General features: G+C 35.5%; 1 protein-coding gene across 1 annotated transcript; it reads left to right on the forward strand.

The window, feature by feature from the left end:
- Positions 1-6,710: 6,710 nt before the first annotated feature.
- Positions 6,711-13,225, forward strand: LOC111920122 (nuclear pore complex protein NUP93A). The gene is made up of 15 exons (XM_023915701.3): positions 6,711-6,967; positions 7,092-7,183; positions 7,662-7,728; positions 8,320-8,379; positions 8,847-8,936; positions 9,085-9,339; positions 9,414-9,509; positions 9,597-9,731; positions 9,844-9,897; positions 9,977-10,060; positions 10,194-10,280; positions 10,971-11,861; positions 11,979-12,160; positions 12,258-12,552; positions 12,943-13,225. The coding sequence occupies exons 1-15, from the start codon at positions 6,866-6,868 to the stop codon at positions 13,018-13,020; spliced, it is 2,568 nt and encodes an 855-aa protein (XP_023771469.1). The 5' UTR covers positions 6,711-6,865; the 3' UTR covers positions 13,021-13,225.
- The last annotated feature ends 327 nt before the right edge of the window (positions 13,226-13,552 follow it).

The following is a 13,552-nucleotide window of genomic DNA, read 5'->3' on the forward strand; positions in this document are numbered from 1 at the left end:
TTCTATTAAGAATGAGCTGTCATATGGCAAATGTGGAAATGTTTCCATATTGGGAATTGGATATTGAGAGTCTATGCCTAGATAGAAACTTTTATGCAAGAAGGATGTTCAAATGAATGTACTTTGAATGTGAGACTTCACGTCTATGGAATTATCTTGTAACAATTTCCGATAGAGTACCTTGTAATTTCATTAGCCAAGTCTTGGTGACTTTTGTGCTGTGACTTTACGAAAGGATCGTTGCGTAAAATGTTAGAATCTAGCATATTCTAATAGTAGCAAAGAACCTTGTGTTCTTACACTAACCATGGGGATTGAGGAATTGTGAAATAAGAATCATTAGAAAAGTTTACAATTGTTCTATTTCACAAAGCATGGACCATAGGAAACAAAGTGTGCATGCTTAGAGCATGGGACAATTGTTGTTGTAATTCAAGTAATGAGTTGATTATCCGAAACATTAAATAATAAATAATGAGTAATCAATATGGTGGATAAATAGAAGTGTTTTATTTACTCTCACAAGTTTGGGGCCATATAGGATTAAGTTTTATTGTTATGTTTAAATTTGCATGTTTTGACTTCCAGAATAACTAGGTTATTCAAACATCCACATTCGGTCATATGTTGGGAGTAGGTATGAATAAAGACTGTCATGAATCTGTCTGTAGATTGTCTGAAGTGTTTAGACATGGCACAAGTTGCTGCAGAATTCATGAGTGCTTTGATAAGATTAGAGTATTGGATTAAACCCACGCTCACTTGGATCACTTCATGGTTTTATCACGAGTGATTAGTGAGACGATAATATTGTATATTCTTGAAACCGAGACGTGTGAGTTGTTATCTGTTGGTCGGTTACACATTGATAATAAGTAAACGCACCAGTAACTTGGTGTTATAAAACTTATTGTTGTGTGTGATTCGATTAGTAAATTCAAGCGAGCATATGAGTCGAAGTTAATCCATTCCTTTTACCCAAAGTAGGATAAAAGCGATAGGGATGTGCATGGGTCGGTTTGGGTCGGTTTTGACCTAAAACCGAACCCAAACCGAAAATGATCGGTTTCTAAAAACTCAAACCCAAACCGAAACCCAAACCAATGGGTTCGGTTTATCGGTTTTCGGTTTTAAACTTCGGTTTCATGGTTCGGTTTCGGTTTTATAATTCAAACCAAATCTCAAACTTATTTCTAAATCCCAACTCAACCATAAACTATATAATGGAGAGGCCAAGTGATATTTAGATATCACAAGCGATGTGGGACTCAATCAAAGTTAGAGATAATAGAAAGAAAGAGGGTGGAAAGCTTATATAGAAGAGAATATTGGCTGAGTTTAGTAATTGGGGCGATGTGGGATGAACTTAACTCATTGCCAAAATAAATCGAGAAAAACAACACTAGAAAGATTCGAACCTGCGACGCTTCAAACAATTGCCGAACGCGTTAACCAGTGGAGCAATGCTTCAGCTTGTGTTTATAGCCCAAAAACTACATATATATACATATATAACTCACAGAATACATATAATATATGATATTCGGTTCGGTTTGGTTTCTTTCGGTTTTTTCCAAACCCAAAAACTGAACCCAACCCGAAAATTTCGGTTTTTGAAAATTCTAAACCCAAACCGTCGGTTTATGCTTCGGTTTCGGTTTTTTGGTTTCGGTTTTGTCGGTTTTTTTCGGTTTTTCGGTTTCCGGGTTCGGTTTTGCTCACCCCTAAAAAGCGATATCTGTGGGCCTCTCGATGATTTAATGATGAAACCTAAGCGCTTGGCCAAGACGGGACTAAGTTGATGTGTTCAATTGTAGTTTGTTGTCAGTCGTCATAAATCGGAAGTCGGGAAACAGTATAGAGAGAATGATTGAAATTCATGTCTTTTGTCTATACCATATCTTGAGAATGGAGGAATATATAATCCCTTATCTAGAGGACACGCTGTCTGATAAGATCAGAGTTGACAACGGCTTTTGAAAGCTACGATTGCTGATCAGGTTCTGAAGTCATACGGAAAATAGTTATTAGACTTATCCAAGTGGGAGACTGTTGGATTAGTGTCTAAATCCATAACTATTTTGGTATGTTCTTGACCCAATTATGAGCATGGTCCTTTTGGGTTGCCTTCACCATAGCAATATGTAGGATGATTTAAGGAGAGAAAGGTTTAAATATGATTTATTAATATATTATGAGAATAATATATTAAAGGAGAAATCATATTGTTTAATTAATATTAGTCAAGAATTAATTGATAATTAATTTTGTGGCTAAAAGAGATTAATTAAACTCAGGGGACTGGACTACAATTATTAGATAATTGAGTTATTGGGCTAAGGAATGCTAAAGGAACAAGGGGTGAACGAAATTATGATGGGAGCCCATAATATTTTCGTCCATGGCCTTATCCAGAAGATTCCATGGGCTGCTTAGAGTTTAAGCTGTCCATTAGGGTTTTGACTGCAACCCTAGTAGCCCACACAAGTATATAAAGGACCCCTTAGGCTCCAAAAACGTGGACAACTGATTCTCTAGGGTTCCGACCGTTTTTGGTGCCTCCCCTCTCTTCTCCTCTTCATCCAAGTTGCATAAGGTGTTTGTGACTCCATTAGAGGTGCAGCACTTGAGGCACTAAGCTTTTGAAGCCAATTCAAGCAAGGAATTGATTGTTATTGCTATATAACAATCAAAGGTAATTCTATAAACCCTAATTCAGTTCATAATATGTTAGATCTAAGTTTATTAGCCTTGGATACAAAGCATGTACAATAGAGAAACCTAGATCCAAGCATTAGGGTTTGTATGAGCACATAGGATAGTTCTTATGCATAAAACCTATCACTTTTAAACTCATAAGTTCATAAACATGTATATCAACAATTTCAAGAATCATAAATAAACCATGCAAAGCTTGAAAATTTGATAATAACCTTTGAAATTGGATTAGCATAATCATTACCACATCAAAAACATGTTTTAAGGTTCAAAAAACAGTTTAGGGTAACGATACTCATCCAATACCAAGGAAAACCCGAAAATTATGCATACACGGGCATCACCACGTCGTGGTGAGCAGTCAGATGCACAAAATGCATAATGTATAGTCCCTAATAATGCCACCACCTGCTGCCATGCCATTCCTTGAAGAACCATCAATTTTTGAAAAAACATGTAGCATCAAGTATCAAGCAAACAACCATAGGCTCTGATACTACTGAAGGATTTTGAGCATTCTAACACTCCTATGGTGTACATGCAACCCTAGAAACCTTGGATCTATGTTTTATCTATGATACATGCAAATTTGTTTTTCCAAGGTTCATAACCTATCTAGCATACATTGGGAGCTTTTAAACATAAAAGTTAGTAAGAAATACATACCTTTAGTTGCTTGGATTCCTTGAGAACCCTGTGAGCCTAGCACCTCAAGTATGATGCCTTAAATGTCTTACACAATACTACAACTCTTGGAATAGACTTCAGAGAAGCTCACGTAACCTCAAAATCGGCTAGCCCTCTATTTTGTACAAGTAGTTCCAATTTCGCTAGACTAGGGGTCTTTATATAGTTGTGGCACAAGTAGGGTTACACCATGTAAACCGTAATTGTCATGGCTTTTCATATTCCATGATCCATGGGTTTGTAACCTCCATGGATTATCCATGGAGCACCTTATGGGTTTTAGCCCAATCCATACAAACCATGGATTACTAGCCCACCATATAAGAATAGATTATTTACACAATCAACCTCATATATTTAATTAGTCTCTTTTTGATCACTTAATTAATTTCAAATCAATTCTTTGATCAATACTAATTAAATAATATTATTAATATATTAGAACTTATAATATATTAATAATCCTTAGTGTCCTTTCTCTCATTTAGTCAATCTAAGTGTTGTAATGCTATGTAACCCAAATGGACCATGCCAAACGGGTCAAGTACATCCCATAAATAGTTATGAACTTAGACACCTAATCCAATAGTCCTCATGACAAGTTCAAACCCGAAAGTGACTCCATTTTGCACTAGAAATGGCCATATTCTTGCATAAATGAAGATCTAAGCAATAAAAGGTAAAGGTAAAGACTTTTTTACCTCCAAATGGATGCCAAAACCAAGTAGATGTCGGATCTACTGCTTCTCTTTTTACTCCAACCTCTTCAAACTTCAAAACCCTTCCAAAAGAGCACAAAAATGACATTCTAAGCTCTCACATACAAGGAAGTAGTAAAGCACGGCTAAGGTTTACTTCTCTGGGTAATGAGGTGATAAGGGACGCCAAAGAATGCGGGTTAAGTCCTTTAAATAGGGTGCAAACACTAAAAATTAGGGTTTTCCCATTCAGCTCCAACTCGTTGAGTCGGGGTCCTCCAACTCGTCGAGTAGGTTCCAAAATCCATGCGGCATACTTAGCTTCTACACGACGAGTTAGGGCCTCCAACTCGTCGTGTATGTCTTGTGAAATATACAAAATCCTTAAAATTTCATACCCAAGGATCGGGATGTTACAACTATTATTACAAGTCTTGCTTGATTCGGATTGAACACTAGTAAATTTTTTGATTTAATTACTTGATCACTGCTTGAATTGATTTATTTGCTAAAGGATTAGTAATAGTGAACATGAACCTAATCACATTCGAAATCGGAGAATAAACTTTTATTTATTAGAATATATATATATATATATATATATATATATATATATATATATATATATATATATATATATATATATATAGTTTATATAATATTTATTTAATAAAAATGTAATTTTTTTCAAAAATCCTTTTCACATAAGCGGGATACATACGAGACACAAGCGTAAAAATCAAAATACCTCTTCACTTCACCTTCGTGGTTGCGTGCCCTAGCCTCCGTCCGGCCTCCACCTCGTCCCTCTCCTCCAAAAGTACCAACACCATACATCAAACTTTGAAAATATATTAATCGTCGGTAGCACCGGCGACTCGCACTCCGACGACCTTTAGGAGTCGAATTCGTCTCATACTCTCATGTAAACCACTGCAATTTCCGACCATTCTTCTACTGTTTTCGATATGTTTCCTATTCGGTTCTTATCCGCTGTATGCATTAAGCTATCTTCAAGCACTTTCCCAACAAAGATTTAGTTGTTTGTGCAGTTTGATTTTAGATTACATTAGTTGTTTTATTAATTTGATTTGTATTTTGTATCACCAAATGTCAGTGAACATAATCTTGAAAACTAGGGGTGAGCAAACCCAAACCAAAAAATAAGAAATCGACTAAAACCGACGAAACCGAAACCAAAGCAAAATCGACGGTTAGGGTTTGAATTTTTTAAAAACCGAAAAATCGGGTCCGAATTTGATTTTCACCCAGAAACTGACCCATCCAACCCGAGAAACCGACCCATACTTAAAACCGACAAACCGCCTCAAGAAACCGACCCATCCAATCCGAGAAACCGACCCATACTTGATTATGTTTTGTTTGTAATAGATTATTTCAGGCTATGGTTGCAACTTGTAATAAACTATTTGTTGTAAGACTTATGTTTTTTGAAGTACTTAACTTAAATTTGATGTTTTTTGAAGTATTTAACTTGTTGCTTCACTTATAGAAAATGGGTTAAAACCTAAAACCCATGGGTTTAAACCCAGAACCCGTGAGTGTATGGGTTGAACCCAAGAAACCGAAAAACCGCCCAAACCGACCTTAGAACCCGAGAAACTGAACCAACCAGAAACCGATCCTATTGGATTCTGAAAACCAGAAACCGACCATTTTATGGGTTGGGTTGGGTTTGGGTCCAAGACCGACCCATGCACATCCTTATTGAAAACTATTTCATTCTTGTTAATTACAGAGGTGTTTGACTTTGTATATGTGTATTTTGAGTCCTGAGTATGATTGTTTGACTGTTTTGCAACAAAATTCTGCTCTACTTTAAATGAAAGTCAATAAAAAAAATTATTTGACATGGAAAACCATACCGATTTATTTTTTGGTTAAAAACCGAATCATTACCGAAATAATTACATAACCGCACTGAATAACAACCGTAAATTTTGGTTTTTTCCTTTAAATAACCGAAACTTGTGGTCGGTGGTTCGGTTTGGTTCAAACCCTGCATCATACACTTGTAGGTGTACCAATGAGGGTAAGTAACAAAGTAATAAAAGGGTAAAAATGCAAAATATTATCCTTTAGTGAACCCACAAACAACAAAAGGTAAAAAGGAACATTTTATAATTTTGGCATTAGCCCACAACCATGGTTTTAATCATGGTTCTAAAAAGTGCGCCATGGCGTGCCATGACGCGAGGCGTGGTGTAGCCGTTATGAAAACGTCCAAGGCGGATTTGTGAAGCGTAGCGCCCAAATAATGTGTCAAGGCGTGCCTTATCACGTTATAACGCGAGTTTTTTTGAAGGCGCGGGTTTTTTGGATTTTTTTCTTTTGTTTTTTTATCGGGCCTAAAATAAATGAGTTTTTATTAACTTTTTTCTATTAGATATTAATATAACACTTCTAAAAACTTCATATATTTTATAAAATTCAATAATTATATGATTAATATCTTTTGATATATATAATATAGTCACGTCTTGAAAAATACCATGGCTTGCTAAAGTTTGTGATCGCTTAACTTTTGCATTTCCGCCATGCTGCGCCTTAGATTTAGATTATCTCGAACCTTGGTTTTAATCCTTTTGAATAATACTTGAAATAACGCTTTTTCTGCCGGCTTCTTTCCGCTAGGGCTCTTGCGTTCTGAGCTCCAAAACCCCAAAATAAAAATTCGGCTTCCTCCTTTCGGCGTATCGCTCCATACAAGCGTTCTTCCTCACAACATCAACCTTCCAACAATGACGAGCGACGCAGATATGAGTAGCTGGACGGATCTTCTGCATTCATCTTCGAAACTCGTCGAGCAAGCTGCTCCTTCTGCTCAGTTTCCTCCTCTCCAGGTAATTATTGCTCTTTCGATTTTGTTTTTGTGGCGCAAGTTATTTCTCATTTCTTACAGTGCTTATATATATATATATATATACATATATCTCTGCGTGCCTATAATTGTTTTTGTATCTGCAGAGAAATTTGGATCAATTAGAAGCATTGTCAAAGAAGCTCAAGTCGAAAACGCTCAGAACCGAGGCTCCCTCTCAATCGATTGCAGCTACAAGGTAGATTCTGGTGATTTCGTTAATTTTATGTGTACATTTTTCTATATTTATAGTGCTACATACTTTGTTACTATGGTTTTTAATTTCTATATCCGTGAACGTAGACTACAGTGTTTTTAACGAAGATAGTTTGTATAGAAAAACTAACTCGAAAAGGAATACAAGTTTCACCCACACTCAGACAAGAGTGCATCCGTAGCTGTTTAGATTTGAAAGATCGTAATGTGATTTCTCCATGCTATTCAATTGTTTGTGTCATTTAGATTTGAAATCATAATTTATGTGCATCTTCTCTATGCAATAGAATACTCTAAGGCTATAATATCTATCTTATGTTTATTGGTCCTGATTTCTAGGCTGATCCTGGATTTTTCTGCTCTTATTAGTGCACTGAAGTTTACTATTGCTACATGATGTTCAAAATACAAGCATCTTATAAGCAGTGTCTAAAATATGTAGCTTGTTAAATATTGTGCAGGCTACTTGCACGTGAGGGGATAAATGCTGAGCAACTGGCACGGGATCTTAAGTCATTTGAATTGAAGGTATCAGCTCTTTCTTTGATTCATGTCAGGCTAAATTAATCTGATTGATCATGTATGCAAATCATATGCTTAGTTTGTTTCACAAGGTAAGTAAGTATACAATAACAACCTCTCTGCAATAAGTGCATGGGAAATGTTGTGCATAAGATCTTTCTTCAGTTGGTGTTGTAACACTAAGAAGCATCATGGTTTGGTGGCCCCTTGTACATGATAAGCAATGAATCTCAGTCATCTTAGAAAGTAGACATGTCTAAGTGTCTCATGATTTAGTTCAGTAGCCACTACTGTTCTATTTCAGCACTGTCTCTCCATGTATTCATGAATGATATCAAGTTAAAAATGTTCTAGACCTCAAGGGTGGTGAATTTTGTTTCTTGCTTAAAAACAGCATTTAGTTCAAATTACACTTTCCCACATTCGTTTCTGATTTTCCAGTTTGAGCATTGTATTAGATTTTCTATATTCTTTAGTTTTTAAATGATCGATCTTGACTTTTGAGATTTTGAGATCACCATCTGTTTATTTTATTCTTGTGAGATTCATATCAATCACTTATTTTTCTTGAGTTAAATCTTGTTACTTTCTTTGTAGACAACTTTTGAGGATGTTTTCCCTGCCGAAGCTACAAGCGTTGAGGAATACTTGCAGCAGGTACTTACTGCAACTTATTGCTATTGAATTACATTTTTTTTTTCTTAAAGAATTGAGCTATACAATCTTGGTCCTTTTTTGTATAACGTTATGAGGAATATTAGCTGTTGCATGAGTGTCTATGCTGATTATTTGTTGTTGCATATGAGTATCTGTTTGTGCACTTGTGTCTTCTTTTAATTGTTTTGCAAGAGGGCAATAGTCAACAGAGAATAAAATAATCCATACCTTTATTTTCTCATGTGTGCATTTGTATGTTAAACTTTTCTCAACATGATTATATTGTGCTAATGTCTTAGAGTTTTTTCATGCTGAATTTTTCTTTCATGAGTGTTAGTTATGTATAAATTATTATGTCAGAATGTTCTATGTGAATGTTGCTATGCTATAAGTATTCAGTAACGTATTCTTTTTGGCTCACATGGTTATATATTCATGATCTTTATGTTACATTTTCATAATCTCAGGTCCGTGAAATGGCAATGGTTTCTGCTGTTCAGGAAGCTCAGAAAGATAATCTCAGAAATTTTAGTGACTACATGATGACAGTGTTAGAGGTTAGTTGCTACACAAAGTCAAAGTTACACTTCACTTCTGTATTTTGATATCTAGTATATTACCCTTTTACCCCTTGTTTAATAATATTAAATTACCTTTTTTTTTTTTTTTTTTTTTTTTTTTTTTTTTTTTTTTTCTATCTGTCAGGATGACTGGCAAAAGGAAAAAAGGGACTTTCTTCACAGCCTGAGCCGCATCTCCAGTTTACCAAGGACCAATGTAACTGATTCAAGCATTGGGGCTAACCGATCAGGGCCAATACTATCTTTAACTTCCAGTCCTCACATTTCATCTGGTCCTTCTAACATGGAGCTTTTGGCAATAGCTGATAAAAAGGCTGCAGCATATGCTGAGGTTGTGAGAAATCTCAATGATGCAAGACAGCGTAGTTTAGAATATAAAGTAAGTCCATCAACTTATCATACTTTTATTACTCGATTTATTTATTAATATGTGTATTTTGTTCCATTTGTCAGCCAGCTACTGCTTTTAAGAATGCATATGACAATCTTGGCCTGGATTCTTCTGGTGGTAAATCAGTTACCATGAACAAGATCTGGCATCTAATTCAGGTACACATGCCTACTATGTAATCTTGTTCATATGAGTTTTAATTGCAATAATCTTTTTTACAAATCATCATCTTATATAATTCACAGACTTTGACGGGTGAGAATTCAAGTGTCCAAAGAAATCTTTCAAAGAAAATGTCACTAATAATTGGTGCAAGGCGACACCTGGAATGGGGGCATGATAAATATATCATGGAAATGATACACAGTCATCCAGCACAGGTAATAAAACTACACATAGTTTTTATGTTTGTTTTTTTGCTGTCATCCACTATGCAGTTATGCTCCTTGTACAAAGTTTGATTTTACGGTTTTTCTGTTTATCTTATTGTAGGCTGCTCTTGGTGGAGTGGTGGGAAATTTGCCAAAGATCCATGCTTTTCTTAGGGTTTGTGATCACTTCTTACTTTAAATTACCATATTACCCTCTCATGTTTGCACCTTACCAACTTATTTCTTTCTTCCAGATCCGGTTGAGAGACTACGGGGTTCTTGATTTCGATGCAGGCGATGCTCGTAGACAGCCTCCTGTTGATACCACATGGCAGCAGGTATTCAACTCTTGATTTCTATTCCAGTCATGTGTATCATCCTTCACATAAAATACAACCTTTTTTTTTTTTTTTTTTTTTTTTTTTTTTTTGTAAATGTAACCACAACTTAATTCTATTCTTTCTTAAATAGATCTATTTCTGCTTGAGAACTGGGTACTATGATGATGCACAAAGGGTTGCTTCAAGCTCCCGTGTTTCTCACCATTTTGCATCACAGGTATTGATCTCATGGTGTATCTTTGTTTTGAATGAAAATGAACCTTGTCGTACTGAATATGGAAAATGACCATTTTACCCTTCTGTCTAGAAGTGATTCTGAATGATAACTGACTGGATATTTGATAGATATAACTGGAAGTTGTATATAACTATGATAAAAAGCTAGTAAAAAATGTTCACATTAAGTTTTACATTCACATTAATAGTTTTCAGTTTAGTGAAAAATAACCAAAATCATCCACAATGGAATATGCTCAAATTCAAAGGATTAGTGTTCTAATAATCGTATTTAGAGAGCTTACAACCAAATATGAATAATACAAATTTTCTTGTGTTACAGGTTATTTTCAATCAAATTTATCATTTTGATATGAATGAGATCAAATGTGTAGTTGGAATCTTTCTGATATTATTACAGTAGACGAACAACTGTTTTTCCCTTTCGTTTCTCATCTTTATTTCATACTACACAAGTGTTGTAAACAATAATTTTAAATCCATAGAGCTGTTTTCATTAATTATTTTTCAATAACAAGATAGATAATAACTTTAAGTCAAAAAGAAACACCACTATATACCTGTCCAGATTAAGTTCTGTCCCCATTAAATTCATTAAGTCAAAAAGAAACAGCACCTTACTCATCTCATTCTTTTTTTTTTTTTTTTTTTTTTTTTTTTATCAAAACAGCTTACAGAATGGATCTCAAACGGAGGCATGGTATCAGTAGAAACCGCTTCCATTGCTGCAGAAGAATGTGAAAAAATGTTACGTATGGGCGATCGATCAGGCCGAGGAACATTTGACAAAAAAAAACTACTTCTCTACGCCCTCATATCCGGGTCCCGCAGGCAAATCGATCGCCTACTGAGAGAACACCCCACACTTTTCAACACCATAGAAGACTTCCTCTGGTTCAAACTCTGTGCTGTTCGAGACTCCCCCACCAATTCAAACGAAGGCTTATCACCTTACACCTTACACGATCTACAAGCCTACTTAAACAAATTCGAACCATCTTACTACACAAAAAACGGGAAAGACCCGTTGGTGTATCCGTATGTCTTGCTACTAAGCATACAGTTGCTTCCAGCTGTTTTATATCTGTCTAAAGATATCGGAGACGATGGGTACAACATCGATGCTACTCATATAGCAATTGTGCTAGCAGACCATGGTGTTCTCGCTGATGTCACTGGGACAGGTGGTCATAAGTTGGGTGTGATGGATGGTTTTGCTGAGTCAGCGAGTATAATTAGACAATATGGTTCGTTGTATCTACGACATAACAATCTTTCGATGGCGTTGGAGTATTACGCGCAGGCTGCTGCTGCTGTTGGTGGTGGGAAGTTGTCTTGGTCTGGGAGAGGGAATGTGGATCAACAAAGGCAACGCAGTTTGATGATGCAGCAGTTGTTGATGGAGTTGCTGTTGCGTGATGGTGGGATACTTTTGTTGCTTGGGGCAAGAGGGGAGGGAGAAGAAGGTGAGTTAAAGAGGTTTTTGGTTGATGGAAAAGAGAGGTACCAGTTTTTGTTTGAAGCTGCTCGCAGGTGTCTGGAAGCTGGGCTTAATGACAAGGTAAACTTTCATTCTCTTCTCCTTTTGGCTCTTTTTTCACAATTTGTTTATTGTATGATATAGTAACCAGGTTTTACTAGTTTATTTATTTTTGCCAATTGTTTATCTCGATTTCAGTCTATAGAAATTCAAAAGAGAATTGGGGCGTTTTCAGCAGCACTGGATACAATAAACAAGAGTCTCTCTGAAGCTATCTGTTCTTTATCACGAGGTAGACTCGATGGAGAGAGCCGAACAGCTGGGCTTGTTCATTCTGGAAATGAGCTGCTGGAGACGTTTAAATACTTTCCGAATGTCAGGTGAGAAATCATTTGAACAATTCCATTTCAAAATTTCTAATAAATCAAAAACCCTTAATCCCAATTTATCCACTTATTACTAACGTTGTGGATGCAGTCTACAAGAAAGAGAACTTGTTTTAGAGCAAGAAACCGTGTTAAGACAACTTGAGAACATTTTGGTTATTCATAAATTGGCAAGGCAAGAACATCATCTAGATGCTTTAAGGGAGATTGCCAAGCTTCCATTTCTTCCATTTGATCCCAGGGCATCTGATACAGCAGCAACAGATACTTTTCAAAATTTGTCCCCTCATGTTCAAGCTTGTATTCCAGACCTTCTTAAGGTCTCTCTTCAGTCTATAGACAATGTCAGAGACTCAGATGGCTCACTTCGTGCCTTGAGGATCAAGGTATGTTGTTATACTGACATCTTGTAATGATATGGGCAAATACGTAAATTTGCAAACTATGCTTTTTCCATAAACTTAAAATTTGCATTTTTTTTAATCTTCACACAAAATTGAAATCTTGCAATTTTTGGGATGGAGGGAGTATTCTTTATTTTTCTCCATTCATCCACTTAAAAAAAGGTGTTTTGACTTTTATACCCCTCATTTTAAGTGGATGGATCAAAAGCATAAGTAGAATAGGAAGAAAATAAATGACATCACAATGCTGTAAATTGTAATACTTAGAAAAAAAAAATGAAAGTAGGATATGCTATAGCACATTAATATATGAAAGTGCATTGCTATTTTTTACATTATGGATCAAGATCAGTAATTATTTGGGTTGTGCAGATTGCCAATTTCCTTGCGAATAATTTGAATCGAAACTGGCCACGGGACTTATACGAGAGAGTAGCTAGAAGTCTGTGAAACATCAAGAGAGAGTTGTGTGTTTCATGCTGTTTTGGTGAGTAGTGACTTGTTTTAGAGAGTTTTATATGCAATTGTATGACTATAATGGTGTGTATGAGGATGTTATCTTTAGCTCGGTTTTTATATTTGCAAATGCCAATTTCAAGAGCTATTTTAGGCATAATGGAATGGTAAATATAATTTTCCATCATTTGCTTGTAAAGTTTATGTTGATTTTAATTATGTTTTATCTTTAGGGAGTCAATGATAAATAGTTGGAAAGGAGAGAGATGACATTGGGTCAAAAGTCGTTCAAACCTGACAATTTTATTTTTACTACATAGATATTTGGCTTTCTTAAATAATCAATAATTTACCAGAAAAATTATATACCAAATCTAATAGTATAAGGTTATACATTCTTTGATCTATTACCTTATTGGTCTATTTTACTTTTAGTGTTAAATGTTTAAACATGATTTGGTTCAAAAAAACATTGAATGCATGCATTACTTTTTTGGAAGTGATTAAAATGGTGATATTAAAGTTT

Source organism: Lactuca sativa, chromosome 8, assembly GCF_002870075.4.
Source record: "Lactuca sativa cultivar Salinas chromosome 8, Lsat_Salinas_v11, whole genome shotgun sequence".
In the NCBI taxonomy this organism is placed as follows: domain Eukaryota; kingdom Viridiplantae; phylum Streptophyta; class Magnoliopsida; order Asterales; family Asteraceae; genus Lactuca; species Lactuca sativa.